Source organism: Pelobates fuscus, chromosome 6, assembly GCF_036172605.1.
Source record: "Pelobates fuscus isolate aPelFus1 chromosome 6, aPelFus1.pri, whole genome shotgun sequence".
NCBI classification, from domain to species: Eukaryota; Metazoa; Chordata; class Amphibia; order Anura; family Pelobatidae; genus Pelobates; species Pelobates fuscus.
The window spans coordinates 116,874,421-116,901,227 of NC_086322.1; the positions used below are offsets into that span (position 1 = coordinate 116,874,421).

At 43.1% G+C, this 26,807-nt stretch overlaps 1 protein-coding gene across 4 annotated transcripts in view; it reads left to right on the forward strand.

Annotated features, from left to right (window-relative positions):
- Positions 1-6,151, forward strand: part of AADAT (aminoadipate aminotransferase) — a 47,847-nt gene extending 41,696 nt beyond the window's left edge. For 3 of the 4 annotated variants that reach the window (XM_063458173.1, XM_063458174.1, XM_063458175.1), the window contains exons 11-14: positions 1,038-1,102; positions 2,014-2,120; positions 2,498-2,599; positions 5,722-6,151. In XM_063458173.1, coding sequence (XP_063314243.1) covers positions 1,038-1,102; positions 2,014-2,120; positions 2,498-2,599; positions 5,722-5,778 — 331 coding nt within the window. In that variant the 3' untranslated portion in view covers positions 5,779-6,151. The remainder of the gene's footprint in view (positions 1-1,037; positions 1,103-2,013; positions 2,121-2,497; positions 2,600-5,721) is intronic. The other variant, XR_010091249.1, reaches the window with a different exon arrangement.
- Positions 6,152-26,807: the final 20,656 nt, after the last annotated feature.

A 26,807-nucleotide genomic window follows, 5' to 3' on the forward strand; every position in this document is an offset into this window, starting at 1 on the left:
CACAGAGGAAGCCACTGCTGTCCAAACAAAACATTGCTGCACGTTTAAAGTTTGCACAAGAGCACCTGAATGTTCCACAGCAGTACTGGCAAAATATTCTGTGGACAGATGAAACCAAAGTTGAGTTGTTTGGAAGAAACACACAACACTATGTGTGGCGAAAAAGAGGCACAGCACACCAACATCAAAACCTCATCCCAACTATGAAGTATGGTGGTGGGGGCATCATGGTTTGGGGCTGCTTTGCTGCGTCAGGGCCTGGACGGATTGCTATCATCGAAGGAAAAATGAATTTACAAGTTTATCAAGACATTTTGCAGGAGAACTTAAGGCCATCTGTCTACCAGCTGAAGCTCAACAGAAGATGGGTGTTGCAACAGAACAATGGCCCAAAGCATAGAAGTAAATCAACAACAGAATGGCTTAAACAGGAGAAAATACGCCTTCTGAAGTGGCCCAGTCAGAGTCCTGACCTCAACCTGATTGATATGCTGTGGCATGACCTCAAGAAAGCGATTCACACCAGACATCCCAAGAATATTGCTGAACTGAAACAGTTCTGTAAAGAGGAATGGTCAAGAATTACTCCTGACCGTTGTGCACATCTGATCTGCAACTACAGGAAACGTTTTTGGTTGAAGTTATTGCTGCCAAAGGAGGTTCAACCAGTTATTAAATCCAGGGGTTCACATACTTTTTCCACCTGCACTGTGAATGTTTACATGGTGTGTTCAATAAAAACATGGCAACATTTCATTCTTTGTGTGTTGTTAGTTTAAGCAGACTGCGATTGTCTATTGTTGTGACTTAGATGGTGATCAGATCACATTTTATGACCAATTTGTGCAGAAATCCATATCATTCCAAAGGGTTCACATACTTTTTCTTGCAACTGTATCTTTGGGTAATGTAACCATTTCACTTTAATATACCTGTTAGTAAGTAGTCTAACTGGAATTGATGTAGACATAAAATAAAAACTATAGGCAGGTCATGTCCTTAAATATTAATTCCTGTTTTGTTTTTGTGGCTTTCAGTGTAATACACTTCTATAAAACACAAAGAGATGCAATGATTGGTTCTGCAGAGAAGTGGCTGTCAGGTTAGTAGATTTGTGATGCAAAATGAAACTGAACAAAACTATCAGGGTTATTCACCAAAGTGAGAATTTAAAGTGAATTTTAAATTTAAAGGGATACTCCAGGCACCCAGACCACTTCTGCCCATTGGAGTGGTCTGGGTGCCAACTCCCACTACCCTTAACCCTGCAAGTGTAATTATTGCAGTTTTTTATAAACTGCAATAATTAACTTGCAGGGTTAACTCCACCTCTAGTGGCTGTCTACTAGACAGCCACTAGAGGGCACTTCCTGGTCCATAGCACAGAAAACCTGTGCTAGAGCGTCACTGGACGTCCTCACACTGTGTGAGGACCTCCAGCGTCGCTCAATTCCCCATAGGAAAGCATTGAAAAGTATTTTCAATGCTTTCCTATGGAGAGCTCTAATGCGCATGCGCGGCATTGCCGCGCATGCGCGTTAGGTCTCCGCAGCCAGCGGGCAGGTTCCGTCTCGTCCACCGGCCGACGTAATGAAGAGGAGCAGCGGCAGCGACCCGAAACCACCGCCGAGGGACATCGGCGGGGGTCTCAGGTAAGTGACTGAAGGGGTTTTCACCCCTTCAGCAACCGAGGATTGGGAGGTGGGAGGGAGAGGGGACCTGCAGTGCCAGGAAAACGGATTGTTTTCCTGGCACTGGTGAGTCCCTTTAAGGTCAAAATAGCCAAATGGAAATATTCTGTGAGTAAGCTATGCTTTCAGTAAGGCTCCTCTGGCCTAAATGTGAAATTAATTTTGTATTCTCACTTTCATGAATAACCCTCTATAGTTATACAAAGGGATACTCTAACCATACCATTCCCGTCAAGGTGAAGACTTTTTAGATAAATTGATACAGACGTTGCCTGTGTAACATTCGTTTAGTTGCTTGTTTCTTATTTTGCCTTGCCATTAGGTTTGGCCGAGTGGCATAGTCCGTCTGCTGGGATGTTCCTATGGATGAAGATTAATGGAATTTCAGATACCCATCAGCTGATTATGTTGAAAGCAATTAGCAATGAGGTACTGGTTGTAATATTATATATTACAGTACTGTGGATATAGTTTTGAACAAATAGTAGTTTTGCTGAAAGCTGTAGATCTCTTATCTGAAGCCTTTGCAAGCCCTCCCTTTTTTACCAAGCCCAGATGGTTCTATGATTGACAGTCAGGGTAACAATGTTAATTTATGAAGGTGCCAATTTTTAATTTCTATTGAAATCTGCACTTTTTGTAAAATGAAAAAGAGAAGACACACTCATAAAACATGACAGCAACCTAAAGTGCTCAGGGATGTCCCTTTCAATTCATTGGTATGTAATGGCAACTGCACAGGACAACTTATTTCTCTGTTTGGTTTTCTAATTCAGTCTACTGTTTTGTTCACTTTATCACCGTAGGTTCTCCTGGTTCCTGGCTCAGCGTTTAACTTAGACAGCGAGGAGCCCAGTTCATATGTGAGAGCCTCGTACTCGCTGTCCTCGCCAGAAAAGATAGATCAGGTAAGAATTATTTTTATGTGTGAATTATTCGTAGAATATAATTATTGTGGACCTGTGATCCATGTATTGCGCTCCCCATAAAGACAGCAAATGGCAACAAATAAGGAATTGTAATATTACCTAGGATAATATATAGCATATATAATTTAGTTTGTTGCTATATAGTGGTATTCTGTGTAGAATGGTTCAAGGCTTTTCCTGTACATTTCAGTCTGTGGTAATAGCTAACCCCTACAAGACCAATGACTTTTAGGGCTATCACAATAACAAAATGTTTACCTTACACAATAAAAAAAATGTTCCTTGTTAATTTAATATGGCAATGCACATAGAAACATATTGTTTCGTTTAACAAAATAAAATACATAAGGCGGAGCAGTACTCAGACTGAAATTGTAATGCAGGGACCATAGTAAGGTGCTGTTGGTGTCAAATATGTTTCTCTTGCGGAGGTATTGTTGTACAGTGTCACAAGTCCTGAGGACACAAACTGTTTCAATTCAGTGTACTCAATATTTTATCTTTCAAACTGACCATACTTGTGCGTTTAATACCTCACCTACATCCAGTACCACATTATTGTAATTCAACAGGTCATTGTAAGTTGTTAATCTATTTAAATGTCCACATTTTAGGTAAGAATTCCAGTGTTGGCAGTGTATAATTTGGTTACTCGTAGCATTTCTATATAGTGTTATATTTTTGGTGTTTTTTGTTTTTTTCTGGTTTTTAGCTGCTAGCAGTATTCATTTTTCCTTAGCTCTTTCTGTACCTTTTATTTGTGTCTTTTTTTTTTTTGTCAATCTTTGTTTTGAGATGAATGCAAGATACGGACATAAAAATTACCGATGTACCAGGATATATTAGCATAGTAAGCAAGGGTGATACCAATTATATCTCTCAATAAATTTCTGGTTGACAGAGTCCTCTCATTTTTAAGAAATTGGTGGAGTAACTGGCAGCAAAACAAATATGAGCATGAGCGTAATTAGGCTGTCGTACTCTTATATATTAACTAATAGAGAAAGGCATTGACTGAAAGACAGACATTCTAGTATATTTCTCACAGGATCAATAAGTCATCCGTTATGATGGCCTATTGATAGCACTAAATAAAGACAAAACAGGGAAAAAGAAAAACCTCAGCACCAAAAATGAATTGTTTGCAGAGTTCAGAAAGTCAATCCAACTCCCCTTTTGAAGACATCGAGGGACCCCGGAAGTTGATCGCTGATAGGAGCCTTCTGTCGACCTGTTACATGGCCTCCTGAAGTCACATGAATATACCAACCGGCCTCTAGGCCCTATTGCAGGCATAGGCAGAGTCCTCTTCCATCGGAGTGTGCTTGGCGTTCCTAGTTGTCCCGGATCTAGTGCTGTGTCTATTCAAAGGAACAGCTCAACCGTTTTGCTGCCTCTGGTGTGAGAGCCGTGCAAGGGTCGGATAACTGTTGTGCCAGCTGCCTGAAGAAAGTATGCCTTTCCCATCCAGTGTCATCTTGTCCAGCTCCTGCAAGCAATAAAGGGAACCTTTGACCCCCCCCCCATAGCTTCCGACTTTGCTAGTGAAGCCGTTGCGATGTAGGGGGCTGCTACACAGTGGGTGTAAAGAAGGTAATCCGCTTCATCAAAAAAGACCTACACAGTCGATCAAAAGCCTTCAGTAAGACCCACTCTGCATGACAAACATTTTTGGGAAGCTCAGGTACTATATTTTTCACTCCATAAGACACACCTGACCATAAGACGCACCTAGTTTTTAGAGGGGGGGAAACAAGTAAAAAAAATATTTTGAATCAAATGGTGTACTAAACTATTCAATAAACTATATCTGAATTATATTTCAACCATGTAAAGTGAACAGCAGTCAACAGTGACATTAAGAACACTGGTACAGTACACACACACTCTCTCTCTCTCTCTCTCTCTCTCTCTCTCTCTCACAACTACACACACAGATACACATACACACACACTGGTACACACAGATACACAGACATACACACTCAAATACTGGTATTCACAGTTACATAGACATACACACACATACTGGTATTCACAGATACAGACATACACACACATACTGGCACACAGATACAGACACACATACATTCACATTGGCTTCCACACACAGATACACATACCTAAACATACACACTGACACACATACCTAAACATATACACTGACACACACACATATACACATACCTAAACATACACACTGACACACACACACAGATACACATACCTAAACATACACACTGACACACAAATTGCAGTTGGCATATAATTAACCACCCCCTGTTTCCATACCTTTTGCTGCAGAGAGGTGAATTCCTGGGGTTGGCTGATGGGATGGGAGTCTGCCTGCAGAGCTCTTTCTCCTCCCTCCTCCTATTTCAGAGTGTCTTCAATCCCCCGAGCCCGCGCAGTCAGTAAGCTGGGAGGAAGTAACAGTCACTTCCTCTCAGCACTCTCTGCTCAGGAGGGGCTTGGTATCGGCTCTCTACAGCCTTCCCTCCTCCTAGCCGCACAATCTCAGTGTGCATTCGCTCCATAAGACGCACAGACATTTCCACTTGGTTTTGAGGAGGAAAAAAAGTGTGTTTTATGGAGCGAAAAATACGGTAAGTGCTGTGTTGTGGTAATTGTAAGCCCTCTGTAGCTGGCCTCGAGAGAGTCGGTCAGTGTAGGCCGGGATCACCATCACCAGCCCAAAGCGGGGGCAGAGCCCTGGTAATTGCAAGGAAACCTCCAAACAAGTGTTTGACTGCTTCCCCCATTCAGAGCCGTCCAGCAGGCCTCAGAGGAATCTGTCATGGGTAACATCCGACTGAGGGATGAAAGGCAAGTTCTAATTATGTCAGACTGATTTAGCTGTTAACAAAGGTCTGTAGACTGCATATCAATCTCTGAGGAGCTTGCTTTTAAGGCTGGATTTCATTAAAAGTTAGAGGAGCTCTTCCACCATGCAGCTTTCTCCGCCCCATTTTGCTTTGTTTTTAACCTGGAGAAATGGAAAGCATCCATAATGTTGTTAAAGTCAGAACGGAATGCATTGTGAGTGGGATACAATTGCATGTACATGCTGTTAATGTTCTTTGCATTACTGTTTTTCCTAGGGGTTGCAGAGACTTGCATCACTCATCATTGAAGAAAGGAAATTATCAAAACATTAGTATTTTTACTCATATTGTGTAATAATGTTGTTGGAGCTGACTCTTTATATCACGATGTTAAACAAGCCTGGGGAACAAGAAAATACATTTGAATGGATATTCTAAGCACCAAAACTGCTACAGTGTCACAGACACCTTAACTAGTGGTGCCCCCCATTGTAAGTGGTAAAAACATTTTAGAACGGTTTAACTTCATACCTGGAGTACGCCAGACGTCACTCCCTGTTTCTACTACCAACAATGAAGCTCTAAGGAACGTCCAGTGACTGTCTCCAATTTTGACTGTATAAACCTTTTTTGTATAAATCTCTGATTAAAATTTTTTTGTGTGATTTTAAGAAACTCCAAGTAATGAAATCTGTTTTACAACAAATAGTACATTTATGTATTTTATTTAGTATTCTCATGATTTCCTCACCACAGTATTGCATACATTTAAAAAAAATTAAGCCACAAGTAAAACAAGGTATAAAATTACATGTTTTAAAATGGCATACTCTAATTTGAGTAGCTGTAACTTACCAAAAGATGTTAAACATAATACCCACGCAGTGAGGGAGAAAATGTGAGTAAAGCTACCTTTCATCTCCAAAGAGAGGGTGCCCGGGGGCCTAATCCAGCACTATAATGTCAATAATACATGTTTGTATTCCTGACACTATAGTGTCCCTTTAATGAAGACCAGGAAAGAACAGGTTTGCTGCAAAAACTTGCAGAAAAATTGTGATTGGATGACTCAAGGCAAAATTTAATGTAGATAAATGCAAAGTTATGCACTTTGGGGTATAGAATGCACTAGCAATTTACACCCTATACAATAGTGAATTAGGCATAACAACACATAAGAAGTATTTGGGAATTGTTATAGACCACAAACTAGGCAACCATGTGTAATATCAATCAGCAGTTGCTAACACCAGTAAGATATTGTTATGTATGAAAAAGGGCATTCATTCTGTATGAAAATATAATTTTGCCTCTTTACAAAATTACTGGTAAGACTACATTTTGAATATGTTGTGCAATTTTGGGCACCTATTTTAAAGAAGGATATTATGACACTAGAAAAAGTGTAGAGGTGGGCTACAAAATTAATAAAAGAAATTGAGCACTTTAGTTATGAAGAAATGTTAACACATGTAAATGGCACTCCAGATGGGAAATGATAGCATTATACACCAGTGGTGTATCCTGGTTTTGTGCTCCCTTTCTCTGGGGCTGCCGGTTAGTCGGGCAGGCGGCGCTGGCGAGGGAGCACTTTCCCCTGAGCCGCAGAGTGATACCGCCGCAGAGTGATACCGGGAGCCGGAATATGACGTCATATTCTGGCTCCCAGTATCACTCTGTGGCGCGCGAGGGAGCTGAGCAGAGAGCTTTGGGGAAAAGTTTGCATACCCTTGGATAATTCGTAATATATGTACCATTTTTAAAGAAAACATGAGTGAGCTGGCAAAACACCTTTATTTTATTTCTTATGGGATTCATATTCAACTGTGGGTTATAACAGAATGCCACAATCATAAAACTTGGCAACAAAGAAAAAAATTAAATGAGCCCTGTTCAAAAATCTGCATACCCTTAGTTCTAAGTCTAGCATCAATGACAGCATGCAATCTTTTGTAACAGTTGTCTATGAGGCCACTAATTCTTGCAGGTGGCATAGCTGCCCATTCATCTTGGCAAAGTGCCACCAGGACTTTCAAAATCTTTGGTCGTCTTGCAGGAACCGCATGTTTGAGATCTCCCCAGAGTGGCTTGGTGATATTAAGGTCAGGAAACTGTGATGGCCACTCGGACCTTCACCTTTTTCCGCTGTAAACACTGAAGGGTCAACTTCGCCTTGTGCTTAGGGCCATTGTCGTGCTGGAAAGTCCAAGAGCGTCCCATGCGCAGCCTTCGTGCGGAAGAATGCAAATTGTCTGCCAGTGTTTTCTGATCACATGCTGCATTCATCTCGCCATCAATTTCCACAAGATTCCCTATGTATTTAGAGCTCACACCCCCTAAAACATCAGTGAGCCAACACCATGCTTCACAGTGGGGATAGTAATATTTTCACTATAGACTTGGTATTAACAGATCCCTGAATTTTATACTTCTTAATAAGTGATTGGCATTTTCAAGGCTTTGGATATCCTTTTTATATCATTTTCCATCTTTATAAAGTTCCATTACCTAGGTCTTTTGACAGTTTATTTCTGCTCCCCATGACTCAGTATCTAGCCTGCTCAGTGCATCCATGTGAGAACTTATAAACTCATTGACTATTTATACACAGACACTAATTGCAATTTAAAAAGACACAGGTGTGGTAAATTAACCTGTAGTTGACATTTTAACCTGTGTGTGTCATCTTGTATGTCTGTAACAAGGCCAAACATTCAAGGGTATGTAAACTGTTGATCAGGGCTATTTGGGTGATTTCTTGTTATCATTATGATTTTAAAAGGAGCCAAACAACTATGATAAATGCCTTCATATGATCACTATTCTTCAATAAAAGACCCATTTTTGGGGGCGGAGCCTAGCTTCCTGGCTTAGCAGACGTGCCTGGACAGAGCTCCTGGAAATCTGCCGCTTTAGGGGAAAATAACCCTCCAAACCTGGCACGTCTGCCTCCTGGAGGGCCATCAGCAAGAAGGGGACACCCGGGTGAACGCATTGATACCCGACTTGCCTTTATCACCGCCTGGGGACCTGAGATACCCTCCTGAGGCCTACCGAGCTGGGGTGAGACGGCCGCTCTTCCCGCTCACAGGATCGCACAGAGGAGCCTCGGCCTCCCTGTCTCCTACCTCCCCCTCCCCCCCCCCCCCCCTTTGAACCGGGGGGGATATCCCGGTCTACTCTAAAGTGTCTGGAGCAAACCGTTTAGACCGAATCTTAAGCCTCAAAACCCAGCTCATGCAACTCAAGATGGCGGCTGCTGACCACAACCTGCACCACAGTCAAGGCCCCATACGCGGGGAACCCACAGACATTCTGCAGCGCTTGGAGGAAATTTTTCACCGCTTCTGGGAGAAACTCCGGGAGCGCGAACTGAAAGCGGAGACCAAGTTACTATACCCGAAAGACAAGGGTGAGCAAGGCCGCATGCGACGGGGACGGAAGGTGTCACCCTCGGGAACAGCGCTTGTTGCAACAACCACCTACACTCTCCATAGCCCACCCGGGCTGAAGGCCACACGGGTTCAGACCCAGAGGCATCGGTCACACCCGCAGAGGTGCCGACGCCGCAAGAGGCAACAGGCACCCCAGCGCTCCCATAAGTGGAGAGAACTCTGCCTCCAAGAAGAACCGAGTTAGTGGCAAAAAGATGCGGGCCTTCACACCAGCCTGGGGCTGGAGGGACACTGTGGCAAACATAGCCACTTCTGGAACACTGGACTTTACATGTCAAAAGGTTGTCTGTATTTTATCCTATGTTATGTATGTATTTTGCTGTGTCCTATGTGTCCATTGTAATTTGTATGCTAGCAGCCGTAAGCCACTATCTGGGCTGTTCGTGAAACGAATATGGGCCCCCCTGATAGACCACACATTAAGAGACGTGTGGCGCTCGTTAACCAATTGCAACAATGTTGCAATCGGTAATTAAAGGCTTTCCTAGGTGGCCGTCGCTCGACTACCGACCACGCGGCGGTCGGCCATCTTGGATCCTTTGTCTCTTCAGCTGTGTTTGGTCGTCGAGTGCCTGGAACTGAAAACGGCTACTCGACGCCACGAACACCGCTGGACTTCCAGAGCGGTCGGGAGTTCCGCCCGTATCCCATTATGTTTCCCATCGGGGTTCGGTATTTTTAAACCGAACTCGATGGTTACGTTTATTTCGTGCGCCGTTCGGTAGTTTTAGCTGGGATCTGAGCAGTATTCTCACTAAGTATAACCCCGGACCCCAGCTATCTACCGACCGTTCGTGCAAAAAGAGTGAATTATATGGAAGTTATGGATTTTAATGTGAAATGTCGGATTTACTGCACGGAGGGATAATCCACTTAACGGTGTATTCCAGTGGGAGTATCCCTCTCGTGCAGCAGTGCCTGATGGGAGAAATGTCCAGAATGTTAAGTCCCCTACTGTATTACCCCTGCTAAGTCTGTCTGGAAACCCCTTGCATGGGGAATGGTATAAATATGGAAGCCTGCGAATAAAGACCTCAGTTGACTCCCAGAACTGTGTTTCGGCCGGTTACTGGGGGATTTGGGATATTGCCTTACTTTTCAGCGCTGACTGTGGATTTACCCTGAATACCAGCGGAGGTCGTGGATTTTAATATTGCACTCCGTTACAGACACCTACATCCGAACCTATATAGCAGCGGCACGCCAAGACCCACCGACATACTCCATGTGTTTCCCAGCGGAGGGAGTGGGCTGACTGGGACAGATACACGCATACCATCCCATGTCTCCAGTGATCAGCTACACATACCCGTGGATACCTCACACAGACATGCGGATTCATCTCCCAGGGGCAATACCTCTTAAAGCCTCAGGTGACTTTCTTTTGAAGCTCCAGACAACAGTGCAAAGAAATGGTTGGCAAAGTCTGATATGTCTGGCCAGTCTAATAATCCCACAGACTCACACTAGTTGGACACAATCTCGTATAAGTTATTGCATATGGCAACCTAATATGTGGACTTGAGAACTACCCTAAGTTTATGATACCAGCCTGCCTTTTTATATGCCTATATATTCACATATGTCCCCTTTGTTGTTCTTGTTAACCCTCTCTGGACTACGTCCAACCAAAAAACGCACAAATCTAGTCACAGCAATAGAGCAGTGGGCCTAACATGTCACTCGCAGACACTTGACCATACCCACGCATTGCTTTAACCACACTAAGCAACATACACCCATGGGAGTCAGCTAGCTCCTATATAGATACACTACTCTGTTTGCACTCCCACAATAGACATACACCACGCACTATAACACGGTTGATTTGTAGATTCAGCTATCATACCTAAGGGGACAGAAGGGGAGGCAGACCAGCAACTACATATACTGGTCCCAGCCCAGACATGGTCACTACGCTACGCAACCTTATTGCTTTAACCATATTCTCTTCTCTTTACCTTTAACATAAAAAATTGTGCAAGAACTTCCAAATACCCTAATAGTTTACTTTGTTGATATTTTATGTTATGCATGAGGAATGCTGTTGGGGTACCTTGTGCCTGTTTGTATACCTATAATTGCACTGCAAAAATACTAAATAAAAACAAAAAAAAAAGACCAATTTTGTTTTTGGTGTGATCAGTCATATTTTCAAAATCATTGCCAGAATTCCACTATTTCTGCTAGGGTATGCAAACTTTTGAGCACAACTGTATGTAACCCAAAAATCCTCCTCCAGCTCTGACTCCAATGACTTTCTCTTGGCACCACTGATCATCTGAGAATGTCAGATGCTGCTGTCAGCCTTTCACTGGACATCCATTCAGAAAAATGTTTTAGATAGGTTTGTACCTTTCTAAAACATTGAGATGAAGATGCTCTGGTGCTTGGGAATCAAACAAAATAATTAAACACCTTTTTAGCTAAGTCAGTGTGCATGAACTCCAGCCATAAGGCAACTTTTTGGGGGTGGAGTGTTCCTTTAACGTTAATAAATAAGGGCTTTTTCACATACTTCAGTATGTAAAAGTGTGGCCGAATTCACATGCTTTTTTTTTTAGACTAGACTTTCCTAAAAGAGTAACCATTTTTTTACATGTTCCCTCCCCCCAAAATTAAAACCTAAAGCAAATGCTAAAACTCACCTGTTCCATCTGTGAGTCCGAATTCTTCCTGCAGCCCGATCCTCCTTTCCTGATGTCACTTTCCCCAACAAAGAAAGAGGAAGAACAGTCAGTGTAGTGTTTTCCTTTGAAATTAAGCGGAGTGTCCGTTTGATGTTTGAATGCAGGGGTGTATTTGTGTGCAATGTTAGAGTTTGAATGCATGTATGTATGCACATATACATTGCCAGGGGCGGACTGACCACTCGGGCACATCGGTCATGGACCGAGGGCCCGAGGCAGTCAGGGGCCCGGCCGCACAGCCATGCTCCAGCTGGAGAGATCAGAGATCTCTCCAACTGGAACGGCAAAATGAAAAAAAAATGTTAGTTCATTAATAGGTTGCTGGGGCCCCTGATAGAGCGCGGGGCCCCAGCAACCTACCGCTCTGCACATTAACTCCCTCCCACTGAATGAGACCTGGCAGCTTCACCTCCTCTCTGCCAGGTCTCCTGCTTCATGTCCCACGCGGCTCTGTGTGATGGGAGAGGCGGGGCCAGGAAGTGACATCACTTCCGGTTTACTCCTCACACAGAGCCCTCACACAGCCACCAGGGGAAGGAGCAGCAGCCTGGGAGAGAGCAGACAGAGCGAAAAGAAAGGTAGGTACTAGTCACCCTTCATACCCCCCCTCTGTCACTAGTAACCCCATCTCTCCCTCACTGTAACTAGTCACCTCCTCTGTCACTAGTCAACCCCCCTGTCACTAGTCACCCCCCTCCCTCTGTCACTGTGTCACCCTTCTCCCCCCGTGTCATTAGTCACCCCCTCCCTCTGTCACTAGTCACCCCCCCCCTGTCACTAGTCACCCTCCCTCACTGTCACTAGTCGCCCCCTCTGTCACTAGTAACCCCTTTCCTTCCTCACTCTGTCACTAGTCACCCCATCCCTCCCTCTGTCACTGTGTCACCCCTCCCTCACTCTGTCACTAGTCACCCTTCCCCGCCCACTGTGTCACTAGTCACCCCCCGTCACTAGTCACCCCCCCTCTGTCACTGTCACCCCCTCCCTTCCTCTGTCACTGTGTCACCCCTCCCTCTGTCATTAGTCACCCCTTTCCTCCCTCACTCTGTCACTAGTCACCCCATCCCTCCCTCTGTCACTGTGTCACCCCTCCCTCACTCTGTCACTGTGTCACCCCTCCCTCACTCTGTCACGTGTCACCCCTCCCTCACACTGTCACTAGTCATCCCTTCCCTCCCTCACTCTGCCACTAGTCATCCCTTCCCTCCCTCACTCTGCCACTAGTCACGCCTTCCCTCCCTCTGTCACTAGTCACTTCCTCCCCTCCCTCTATCACTAGTCACCCCCCCTCACTGTGTCTACCCCTCACGCTGGCACCACTCACCCCCTCCCTCCCTCACTCTGCCACCAGGTACCCCCTCACTCTGCCACCTGTCACCACCTCCCACACTCTTCCACCTGTCACATATGCATTCACACTGACCCTATATACAAAAAAAGCACATGTAGTCATCAAGACATGCACAAGTGCATTCACACGGACTCAAATTCAAAGATGCATTGATACACAAGTCTTCACAATTTACACATCCAAAGGAATGCCGTATTAAATGAGTTATATTTAAAGGGACACTATAGTCACCCAGACCACTTCATTGAGCTGAATTGGTCAGGTTTTAACCCTTCAGATGTAAACATAGCAGTTTCACAGAAACTGCTATGTTTACTTAGCAGGGTTAATCCAACCTCTAGTGGCTGTCTTCCTGACAGCCGCTAGAGGCGCATCTGTGACGCTGGATGCAAAATTCTCATCCAACGTGCAGAACGTCTATAGGAAATCATTGAGAAATGCTTTCCTATGGACTGTTTGAATGCGCCCGCAGCACTTGCCGTGCATGCGCATTCTGCTCTACTCGGGAGCTGACGTCGGCGGGGGAGGAGAGGTCAACAGCGCCCGGTGCTGGATAAAGGTAAGTTGCTGAAGGGGTTTTAACCCCTTCAGCACCACGGGAGGGGGACCCTAAAGCTGAGGGCACCCTTAGGGCACTATAGTGTTAGGACAACCACTTTGTTTTCCTGACACTATAGTGATCCTTTAACATTTATTTAATGCACATATATTTGGCCTTCAAAGGGCCTGGGATATAATTTTGCCCTGGGGCCCCAAAGGCTCTCAGTCCGCCCCTGTACATTGCCACACACATCCGGATAAACAGACAGATGCAACTTGTTTTTAAAGTGCTCTGTGTGATCACGCTTGAGTGTGAATTTAATGTTTGTAATAGAATATCGTTACTACACTCTGGTCTACTACACCTTCTGATTAGATACTGAGTATAAACTAAAACAATGGGAGAAAAAACTATATAGTATAAAACCACACAGCACTGAGATATATAATAGGTGGTAGTGGTTAAACTCACATGGACATGAGCCTCAGAGGACAGGCTCAGGTTGTATGCACAGTAGTGTACTCTGGTGACACAATCCCCCTTAGTGATGTTCTACCATGGTGCACAAGCTCCTAGTGTAATATGTCCAAAATACAGATGTAAAATATATAGTCAGAAATCACTGCTCACTTTAAATAGAGCACAAAATATCTGGCTCTAGGTGGAATGACCAAGTGCCTATTGGAGGGCACTACCCTTCTGTAGAAGCAGGTAGCTGGAACAACGTGTTGGGCTATAAAGTTTTTTAAAACTTAAACATTTAAAAACCATGAAAATAAAAGGTTAACCGATTGTCCCGGGCCGGAAAGAGAGGCGACCTTGGAGTGGCAGACGTACAGGGCAGCAAGCCTTGTTCACAGACCCGCAGCATGTCTATTGTTCTCTTAGTTGAGCAATGCTTTCTGCTCGTTATGTTAGCTAGCTCAAAATAATTTTTATGCAATAGCCCATTTAGTTCACCAGTGGTACTTAAAGGCATGTTTTAATGTAATTCGATTTTTTTCTTATATATTAAAGAAACACTATGGTCACCAGAACAACTACAGCTTATTGTATTTGTTCTGGTGAGTACAATCATTCCTTGTAGGCTTTTTGCAGTAAACACTGTCTTTTCAGAGAAAATGCAGTGTTTACATTACAGTTGAGTGATAATTCCACTGGCCACTCCTCTGATGGCTACTAGATGTGCTTCCTGGGGCAGTGCTGTACAGTGTGCAGCACTGTCATTCAGTGACTCCTCTGTCTGCAAGGAGACACTGAACTTTCCCTATAGAGATGCTGATTGGTCAGTGCTGTGTTTGGCTTGTGCTGGCTCTGCCCCGATCTGCTTCTTGACAAGCTCAGCAAATCCAATGCTTTCCTATGTGAAAGCATTGTGATTGGCTCAGAACACCACTTCTGATTATGTCAGCCATACAGGTAGATCAGGGGCAGATACAAACTCTATCACACATACAGATACACAGACATACACATTAACAAACATACAAAACAGAGACACACACTAATACACATACAATGACACACATGCAGAAACACAGCCACACATTGACGCACATATACACATAAAGACACCAAGATACACATACAGAAACAAAGATAGATACACTGACACATATACAGACACACAGATGCACAAACACACATACAGACAGATACACATACACATATAGATACATAGACACACAGGTAAATACATAGACACACACATACAGACTGACACACAAACACCTAGATACACATACGGACACATACAGATCCTTTTGTAGCAGGGTTATTGTGATATACTGTGGGGTAGGCTTGGAGTCTGTGCTACTGGTGGAGTTTGAACCTCAAAACCATATTCCTCAGAGGAGGTTGACCATGACTCTCCTGCAGGTGACAACTTGGGCCTTTGTGGCCAGATTAACAAATTGCCTATATCCTGCAAAATGTGAGTCCTTACGCTACTTCAAATGTTTCCCTATGGGGTCTAGGGGATGCCAGGTAAGTTGTCCGAGGTCTGTAGATGAGAAGAGACTATATATGGCATATTGAAAAAGCAAGTTGTGGAGATCGGAGCTCCTGACAAGCATGTCTTTTCTCAGCGCTGGTAATTCTGCCTCCCCGTGATTCTACAATCTAGTCATATTACCAGGCAATTTGAAACACATTTTTCCAAAACACTGTTGTGGCATTGGGTTTAAATAAATTGCCTTTCTGAACCTTGGAGTGCCTGAACCTCATGTATTTTCTGCATATATTACCATTTCCTGACCTATGACATCATGACTTTTGCAACATTACATTATTTGTACCTTCTTCTTGCCATTGGCTTATTTGTCTACCAATTATGCTTTATGATATCCATTACTCAATGCATCTGATCTAAACATGAAGAATGTATTGGCATTATAGGATATGTACATGAACTGTAATGTTTTTTTATTGGATTTTGCCAATAAAAAAAGGGCAGATTGCAGTGTGAATTTTTGAATGCTAGAAACAATTGTATTCATCTTTTATGGGTGGGGTAAAGAAGCAAGGGGTGTGACAATAGGAGAGAATTTATAGAACAGCTCTAGGGCCCAAGCTCATTAAACTGACCTCGCTTTTTTGATGTTGGCACAACTAAAAGTAAAAATATATAAACATGACTTAATTGAGATGAAGTTGTTATGGGATCTGACGTGTTCCTTTAAAAATGTATTTCATCGCTCTTATAACAGAGTTTTTAAATTTACTGAAATTAAATGTAACCATTAACTGTCTTTGAAATGAAAACATTATATAACTAGAATGATACGATCCTTCGGGAAAAGGCCATGCTTCAATTATACTTTTGCAAATAAATAAATTAAATGAAAACTAAAGCTTAAGAAGAAGACAAGAAAATATGAAGATGTTTTAAATCTACGTGTTAGTAGACCATTCATTACTTGAGTTTGTATTAGGGATATGGGGTTCTTATCTTTTGTTTGTTAAAGGACCACTCTAGGCACCCAGACCACTTCAGCTTAATGAAGTGGTCTGGGTGCCAGGTCCTTCTAGGGTTAACCCATTTTTTCATAAACATAGCAGTTTCAGAGAAACTGCTATGTTTGTGAATGGGTTAAGCCTTCCCCCTAATCCTCTAGTGGCTGTCTCATTGACAGCCGCTAGAGGCGCTTGCGTGATTCTCACTGTGAAAATCACAGTGAGAGCACGCAAGCGTCCATAGGAAAGCATTCATAATGCTTTCCTATGTGACCGGCTGAATGCGCGCGCAGCTCATGCCGCGCGTGCGCATTCAGCCGACGGGGAGGAGAAGAGGAGGATCGGAGGAGGAGAGCTCTCCGCCCACCGCTGGAAAAAGGTAAGTTTTAAACACTTTCCCCTTTCCAGAGCCCGGCGGGAGGGGGTCCCTGAGGGTGGGGGCACCCTCAGGGCACTCTAGTGCCAGGAAACAGAGTATGTTTTCCTGGCACTAGAGTGGTCCTTTAAGGAAATCTGAGACTTTGTAGAGAACATTTTCACTAAAAACAAAATATTGCAATTCTGTTGTGACTTTTAGGGGCATTTTAAATAAATAGATTCATCACTTCATCACAGATTGTTTCAGTGTTTGGCAGTTGACATCTCAAACAGACTCTTGGGGCTTATGCATCATTAAACAGAGTTCTTAAAAATGCAAAATGGTAAACATACAGAATTGTGCCAAGGCTTTCTGCCACCAATACGTATTATGCTGAGAGCTATTTATCTAGACTTTAGGTTTTTATATGTGCATGAAACATTATTTAACATTACACCAGCAAATACTTATGTTACGAGAATATGCAGAATTTTACTATTTTTACAAAAAAAAGCTTGAGAAATTACTAAAAATGCAATCTGCTCAGTTCCTTTTAGGGGATTGTAATGGTATTGCAATCAGGCAGTATGTACACCAGAAAGATGTCCATGCAACAATAATGACAATATTGCTAAATTATAGTGAGGTGCGGAAGTCACTATTAACTCATGTGATAATACACTCATGTTCAGGTACTCTGTTTCAGTCTGACTGTAATGCCACGGACAACCCTGTTTTTTACCAAACCTTACCAAAACAGTTTTAAAACCATAGACAACCTACAGAGCTATAGCACCATAACCACCAGAATGTTCTGTAACTGTGGTGGTTATGTTGCTTAGATGGCCTTTTAAAACTAAACAAATATAAAACAAGTAATATATATTTACAGCAGGAGCCTACTAAATGCCACAATAACAGTATTAGATTGTCCTCCTTATCCTTGGAGGCCAATGTCAACATTACTGTGGGGATCACACATTAAATGCTGGGACCTCTTGTTGTGGTAGCTGTGCTTCTTTTAAAAATAGTCTCCTCCTTTACTGTTTTGATTCCTTTTATGTATTTAAATGTTTCTATCATATCCCCCGTCTCGTCTTTCCTCCAAGCTATACGTGTTAAGTTCCTCTAACCTATCCTGGTAAGTTTTATCCTGCAATCCATGAACCAGTTTAGTAGCCCTTCTCTGAACTTTCTCTAAAGTATCAATATCCTTCTGGAGATACAGTCTCCAGTATTGCATACAATACTCCAAGTGAGGTCTCACCAGTGTTCTGTACAATGGCACTTCCCTATTTCTACTGCTAATACCTCTCCCTATACAACCAAGCATTCTGCTAGCATTTCCTGCTGCTCTATTACATTGTCTGCCTACCTTTAAGTCCTCAGAAATAATCACCCCTAAATCCCTTTCCCCAGATGTTGAGGTTAGGACTCTATCAAATATTCTGAACTCTGCCCTTGGGTTTTTACGTCCAAGATGCATTATCTTGCACTTATCCTCATTAAATGTCAGTTGCCACAACTCTGACCATTTTTCTAGTTTACCTAAATAATTTGCCATTTGGCTTATCCCTCCTGAAAAATCAACCCTGTTACATATCTTAGTATCATCAGCAAAAAGACATACCTTACCATCAAGACCTTCTGCAATATCACTAATAAAAATATTAAAGCGAATGGGTCCAATTACAGATCCCTGAGGTACCCCACTGGTGACAAAACCATGCTTTCGATTATACTCCATTGACTATAACCCTCTGTTGCCTGTCACTCAACCACTGCCTTACCCATTCTACAATATTGGAATCCAAACTCAAAGATTGCAGTTTATTGATAAGCCTTCTATGTGCAACAGTGTCAAAAGCCTTACTGAATTCTAGGCAAGCAATGTCTACTGCACCACCCTGATCTATTATTTTAGTTACCCAATCAAAAAAAATCAATAAGATTAGTTTGGCATGATCTCCCTGAAGTAAACCCATGTTGTCTCTGATCTTGAAATATATGTGTTTTTAGATGTTCAACAATCCTATCCTTTATCATTGTTTCCACTACTTTCCCCACTACTGAAGTAAGGCGTATTGGCCTACAGTTGCCCAACTCCTCCTTACTACCTTTCTTGTGAATGGGCACAGCATTTGCTAACTTCCAATTTTCTGGGACTACTCCTGTTAACAATGATTGGTTAAATAAATCTGTTAATGGTTTTGCTAGTACAACACTTAGCTCTTTTAATAACGTTGGGTGTATTCCATCAGGTCCCATTTACTTATTTGACTTTACTTTTGACAGTTGAAATATAACCTCTTTCTCTGTAAACCCACATGTAACAAATGACTCATTTGTCCTTTTTCCTAACTGAGGCCCCTTTCATTCATTTTCATCTGTAAATACTGAACAGAAATATTCATTGAGGCAGTCAGCTAGATCTTTATGTTTTTCTACATACCTTCCTTCTTTTGTTTTTTACTCTAACTAATCCTTGTTTTACTTTCCTTTTCTCATTTATGTATCTAAAAAATGTTTTGTCCCCTTTTTTTTTTTTTACTGATTGTGCTATTTTCTCTTCTGTGTGTGATTTGGAAGCTCTTATTACTTAGCTTCTTTCTGTCTAATCTTATAGATCTGTCTATCTTCCTCACTCTGGATGTTTTTATATTTACTAAATGCTAACTTTTAGTTTTTTACTGTTTTGGCCACATCTGCAGAGTACCACAGTGGTTTCTTGAATTTTTGTGCTTTTACAGACAAGCCTAATGCAATTTTCTGTTGCCTTCAGCAGTGCAACTTTTAAATAATCCCATTTCTCTTGGACTCCATTTAAATTGCTCCAGTCTGATAATGACTCCGTTACATATAGTCTAATTTTAGAAAAGTATTTTTTTCTAAAGTCTAAAACTTTTGTTTATGTGTGGTGTGACTCAGTCACTGTTCTTATATTAAACCACACTGACTGATGATCACTGGATCCTTAACTTTAACCTACAGTAATATCTGATACCAAATCTCCATTTGTTAACACTAAATCTAGTAAGGCCTCCTTACGAGTTGGCTCCTCAACGACTTGTTTTAGAGACAATCCCAATAGGGAGTTTAGAATATGTGTGCTCCTGTCACTAGCAGCTATTTTGGTTTTCCAATTCTCATCCAGAAGATTAAACTTCCCCCTTCATTGTCATTTTAGCCATTTCCTCAACTCGTAGATTATCCCGGGGGCCTATAAATCACACCTACATAAGTTACTGTGTGATTACCAAATTCTAACGTAACCCAAACTGACTCTATGTTCACCTTACTAACTTTGATTAGGCTAGATTTCATGCTACCCTTAACATACAGTGCCACCCTTTCTTGCCTTCCCTGTCTTTTCTATATAAGGAGTACCCTGGTATTGATATGTCCCAGTCATTTTTCTCATTATACCATGTCTCAGTATATAGAAAAACAATTCTTATGATACCTGTATCAGAGTGTGAACTAAAAAGTACATACCGAAAATAGAACCTGTTAAAGCGCAGGAGACGAGGGTGAAGACGTAAAAAAAAGTAATAGCCCCCAACGTTTCGTCGCTATCCGCCTTTATCAAAGGACCATTTTCGGCATGTACTTTATGGTTCACACTCTGATACAGGTATCATAAGAATTGTTTTTTTATAGTTGTGGTTATATAACTCAATGTGCATATTTCGGATTGATTTTTTCTGATCTCTTTCTTTGTTCTTAGTCAGTATTTGCATATTCTCTGTATATGTTTGACTATATTGATACTTTAATTTGACAGAGTTGATACCTGTTATGTCTGTTCCTGTACAATAAAGTGTTTTATATTTTAGCTGGTTGTGCTCCTCTTTTCAGTATCATATTTCTGAATGTTATGCACAGGCAGAACTTCTGAGAATGACAGCGTGGAAGCAACCTGCCGTATATCATTGGTAAAAACACAAAAAACTTCCTTTACCTCTGAAACCTCAATGCCAGTCCAGTCATTTGTCCCTAGATGGACAAGTACATCCAATTCCCCTTCCTGCTTTGCTCGCTTAACAATATTACAAATACGTCTCCTTTCTCTGTGAGCAGTAGCTCTGGGAAGACATCTCACAAGACCACTATTGTCCATCTCCACACCTCTTAAAAAAATTAAATTATGTAAATGTACTCAATTTAGTTTTTCACTAATTCCTTCAATCTTTAAAAAAATATTTGGGAAATTAAAAGCTTTATGAAAATCGTCAAAAACCTTGCTTGAAGGTGTTTGTAAGGCATTATTTGTAGTACAGTTTAAGATGGTAACAGAATGTAAACATCATTTCTGTTATTGAGCATAATACCCACATAAAGTAAATACAGCTAAATCATATATTGCTAAAATAAAGAGTAAAACAACTCTGCTACATACATTTTTTTTATCAATTACCAGATTTTACTAATATCATGACATGGTCATGATTTTTTTTTTTTTTTTTAATTCTTTATTTTATTGTGCAGAATTAACACAAGTGCCCACAGTGCCACAACAGCAAACATAGGCATATTTAGTAACAGTTTTCATCAGTAGGTTGGCATTAGTAAACATTGCACATTTTAATAATTTTATCGTCGTGGTATCAGCTATTAAGCCGGGCATGACTGGTCCAGAGGGAGCCAGGGAATGTGTTGTCCTGGAGTGCAGATTAGGCATGTGTAGTGTTGTGTGTGTTCTAGGGTATTGACCTACAAGGCGAGGTTTTGGGTGTATGGCATGAGGTCTGTTGTGTCTCCCTATTTTGTCTGTCTGTCGAGTCCCCAGTATGGGAGGGAGCTGTCACTGCAGCTGTGGGTTGCCTCTGGTACGCATCCCCTATTGGGGACTACTCCCAACCCCTTGTGTGAGTCAATCTGTTTGTGTTTATAGGGTTTGGGCTTGAGGGTGGGGGGGGGGGTCATTGATGGGTGGCCGGTCTGTGGTAATTCCAGCCATGAGTGGTTGTGTGCCACATTTCTAACCGGTGTGTTGGTGTATGGAGGCTAAGTCGATGGGGTCTTCACAGATGTGGTGTAACACATTTATAATAAAACAAAAAACAAAAAACTAGTCAACTTGGGTAAACCAAAGAAAAGATTGGGGTGAAGCTTGGAGGGTATCAACGTTGGAGTCCATAAGGGAGTAGAGCGTAAGAAGTCATGATTTTATTAAGACAGGGCTGCAAATATTATGCTAAACTCTTTCTTTATTCCCTCAGCAGCAATGAGAGAAAATGGAAAAATATGAAACTTTGAATTTACGTCATACAATATAATTATTAACATGGGCATTAACAAAGCCAATCAGAACATCCCACAATATCTCCACCCACAGTTAAATATAGTCCCAAACTCCTCCCTTTTCTTTGATGTTATATCCACCCCAAATAGTAACATTACAAAAGAAAACAAAACAATTGAATTCAGAAAAGTATAACAGAAATTAAAATGTATAATGAGAAGGCATAATCCATAGGCACAGAGGGACGTTGGTATTTCTGTTGCACTGGAAGTCCAGCCTGAGATAACTTCACACTAAAAGAAAATAAGAGCAAACAACTTGCAACTAGAATGGACGGAAGGTCCTAAAAGTGTCCGCGTATAATAAACCAAATCACGTACTTACCAGTAGATAAAAATGGGTTAGGCATAAAAACAATAGTCTTTACAGAAAGACAGTCATTAATGAGGATAAGGTGCAAAGCTGGGGTAGAGAGCTGATTTAATTAAGGTTGTGTGTCTTGAGATGTCAAAGGATACTCGCTCAGTTGTGAAGGAGCAGGGTACCGATATTTAATGCTCTGACACATTTACAAGATATTAGGCAGCGTATAGCAGATAATTAGGCACATAATAGCATGACCAACTTTGCATTGGATGGCCAGCATTACAACCCTGGCACACCAAGCTGACCCAATATCTCAAATGTTCCAGAACTGCTGAATGCTGTTGGAGAAAGTCTCACTCTGCACCTGACTTCCTCCACTATAAATTTATGCTGTGCTCCTACACTCTGGCTCTTTCCTCTGCAAAAGTAAATCACTTCAACACCCTCATAAGCACACTGTCCTGCCAACCCAAATGTCTATTTCACACTGTTAATGCTCTCCTTCGCCCTGTTTCTCCCCCTCCTACTACCACCCTGTCCGCCTCAAACTTTGCAACTCACTTTACTGAGAAGATTTCTACAATCAGAGAAGAGATCTCTAACCTCTCTCCCTCCCCTTCCAATATATCTTCCAATATATCACCCAACCCCACTCATTCCACTGTTCTATGCTCATTCGCACTCACTACAACGGACTAGGTTTCTTCTCTGCTCCAGTCCTCCCACCTCACCACCTGTTCCCTCGATCCTATTCCCTCATATCTCATCTGCACTCTGTCTCCCTCTCTTGCTCTTCCTCTCACGAAAAATTTCAATCTCTCCATTTCCTCCAGCACATTTCCTTCACCCTTCAAGCATGCAACCATAACGCCAATTTTGAAAAATCCCAACCTTGACCCCAACTCCCCATCCAACTACCCCCCTATAACGCTACTGCAGTTTCCCTCCAAGATCCTTGAGAGAGTTGTGTATGTGAGATTGACAGACTTCCTCGAATCCAACTCTCCGCTTTACCTGCTTCAGTCTGGATTCCTCGCTCGTCACTCTGTTGAAACAGCTGTGACCAAAGTATACAACAATTTAATCGCTACTAAATCTCGCGGCCAATACACTATCCTAATTCTCCTTGATTTTTCTGCTGAGTTGACACTGTTGATCATCAACAGCTTCTTCTCATTCTCCGTAATCTCGGTCTACCAGATACTTCTCTCTCCTGGTGCTCCTCCTACCTCTCTCAGCGCTTTTTCAGTGTTTCTTTCTCTGGCTCTGCCTCTTCTCCCCAACCCCTCTCTAATGGCTTTCCCCAAGGTTCTGTCCTTGGTCCCCTACTGTTCTCCATCTATACTGCCTCTCTTTGTACACTCATCAGCTCTTTTGGCCTCCATTATCATTTATATGCCAATGACAAGCAAATCTACCTGTCCTCTCCTGATCTCTCTCTGCCCATCTTGACTCGTGTCTCTGACTGCCTCTCCGCGATTTCCAACTAGATGGCTGCTTACTTCCTTATACTCAACCTGTCCAAAACAGAACTTCTGGTCTTTCCTCCCTCAAGTGTTGCTACTCCCGTGTCTGTCTCCCTCCAAGTCAACGGAGCCACCATCACCTCTACTTCACAGGCTCGCTGCTTTGGTGTTCTCTTTGACTCCAACCTCTCCTTCACCCCTCATGTCCAGTCGATCGCCAAATCCTGCCACTTCCATCTCAAAAACATAGCTTGCATCCGCCCCTATTTAACACCAGACGCGGCTACGGTGCTGGTCCATGCTGTTGTTCTTTCTCGTCTTGACTACTGCAATCCCCTTCTCACTGGTCTTACGTTGTCACGGTAATATACCCCAACACGCAGGAATAGTTCAACAGTCAAGAGACAAGAAACAGAGTTCGTCTTACCGGACCTTAGAATGGCCGGACTAGGACGAGAGAAAGACAGAGTCAGAACAAGCCGAGGTCAAGGGAACTGAGAGACAGCGTAACGTAGAACAAGCCGAGGACTGGTACACAGAGGACAAAACAGCGGATAAGCAAGCAAGGATAAGGAGAGAGCGGAGTCAGGAACAAAGCCAAGGTCAAGCACCAAAAAACCAACTGAACGATACAAGCACTAAAGGGAACTGGACAGAAACCACGATAGGGCAAGGAGCAAGGGGAAACAGGTGAGTATAAAAACCCTAAGGTTCACTTTGATTGGCCCCTGTCATATCCACGCCCCCAAAACGTGAGTGTATGGGGAATGTGGCCTGACAGGGGCCAATGGGAGACTGATTCTAATTTAGTCTCCCACTGTCCCTTTAAGAGCGCGCCCGAGACGCGCGGCGCGCTCTTAGTGTCGGGCGGGACACGTGACCGCTTCTCGCGGTTACTGCCCGCCTGACTGATCTTCTCGTTGGCTGAGCCGCGCGCGGCTCGTGCAGGAGCAGGACCGCGCGGCGAGAAGAGAGGACCCCGGCCGGCCCCTGGAAAGGGTAAGTACCGCTACAGTACCCCCCCTGAAGACACGCCCACCGGGCGGGGAGGAGCAGGCCTGGCAGGAAAACGAGCGTGGAAAGAACGCACAAGGCGAGGAGCGTGAACAGCGTCAGCGGAAATCCAACTGCGTTCCTCAGACCCATAGCCCTTCCAATGTACCAGATATTGGAGGCGACCCCGAAGCAAACGAGAGTCAATTACAGCCGCCACTTCAAACTCCTCATGGCCCTCCACAGAAACCGGAGGAGGAGGAGGGACATGCCGAGTATAACGGTTGCACAGGAGGGGTTTTAACAAGGAGGTATGAAACACGTTAGGAATGCGTAAATTTTTTGGAAGATCCAATGCATACGAGACAGGATTAACCACATGCAAGATACGAAAAGGACCAATAAAACGAGGGGCCAACTTCATGGAAGGCACACGAAGACGAATATTGCGAGTAGAAAGCCAAACCCGGTCTCCCACAGCATAGGATGGAGCCGCCCTGCGATGCTTGTCTGCCTGAACCTTCTGGCGAGCAGCTGAGGCCACCAAAGAACACTGAACCTGCTCCCAAGTATTACGTAGACTAGCCAAATGTTCGTCCAGAGCTGGCATGCCCTGTAAGGAGAATGCAGCTGGAAAAACCACGGGATGTCGGCCATAGACAACGTAAAAAGGGCTGTTAGCGGAGGATTCATGAGCAGCATTATTACGAGCAAACTCAGCCCAAGGAAGAAGGTCAGCCCAATTGTTCTGATGGTGGGACACGAAACAACGAAGATACTGCTCTAGAGATTGGTTGGCACGTTCAGCAGCTCCATTAGACTGGGGGTGGTAGGCTGAAGAAAACGAGAGGGAGATACCCATCTCAGTACAAAACGTTCTCCAGAATCTGGAGATAAACTGGCTACCCCTATCGGACACGATCGAAGTGGGAATACCATGCAACCGAAACACCTCCCTGGCAAAGATAGAGGCAAGTTCCCTGGATGATGGCAATTTGACAAGAGACACAAAATGAGCCATCTTAGAAAAACGATCCACAATCATCAGGATGACAGTTTTACCATTAGAGGGAGGCAATTCAACAATGAAATCCATGGATATATTGGACCACGGTCTCTCGGGTATGGGCAACGGATGTAACAACCCACAAGGAACTCTGTGGGAGGACTTCATACTGGCACAAGTGCTACAGGCATTAACGTAATCGGTGACGTCCTTGCGCAAGGAAGCCCACCAGAAATATCTAGAAACTGCTGAGAATGTCTTAGAAATACCAGGGTGTCCAGCAGTTCTAGTGTCGTGATATAATGACAAGATGTCTCGTCTCTCCGGTAAATCAACGAACAGCTTATCAGCAGGCCTCTCCCCAGGAGCCAAGTATTGTTTAGCCTGAATAGCTTGTAAGAGAGAAGACGAAATGGAAAGAACAGTAGTCGCTATTATTCTGTCAGGCGGAATGACAGGGGTAACATCGACCTCGAGTTTGTCAGTAGTCTCGAATTGTCTGGACAGAGCGTCAGCTTTAGTATTACGATCACCCGGTCTGTATGTGATTATGTAATTAAAACGAGACAAAAACAGAGACCACCTGGCCTGCCTAGAAGACAATCTTTTTGCTTCACTAAGGTAAGAGAGGTTTTTGTGATCCGTTAAAATGAGGATGGGATCCCTAGTACCCTCTAACAGATGTCTCCATTCCTTGAGCGCCAAAATGATAGCAAGGAGTTCACGATTGCCTACATCATAATTCCTCTCTGCTTTGGACATCTGTCTGGAAAAGAAGCCACAAGGGTGTAACGGCTTTTCAGGTGAATCTCTTTGAGACAAGATAGCACCTACCCCTATTTCAGAAGCATCAACTTCAAGAATAAAGGGCAGTGAAGGGACAGGATGCTGTAAAACAGGAGCAGAGGCAAATGTAGCCTTCAAGAATTCAAAGGC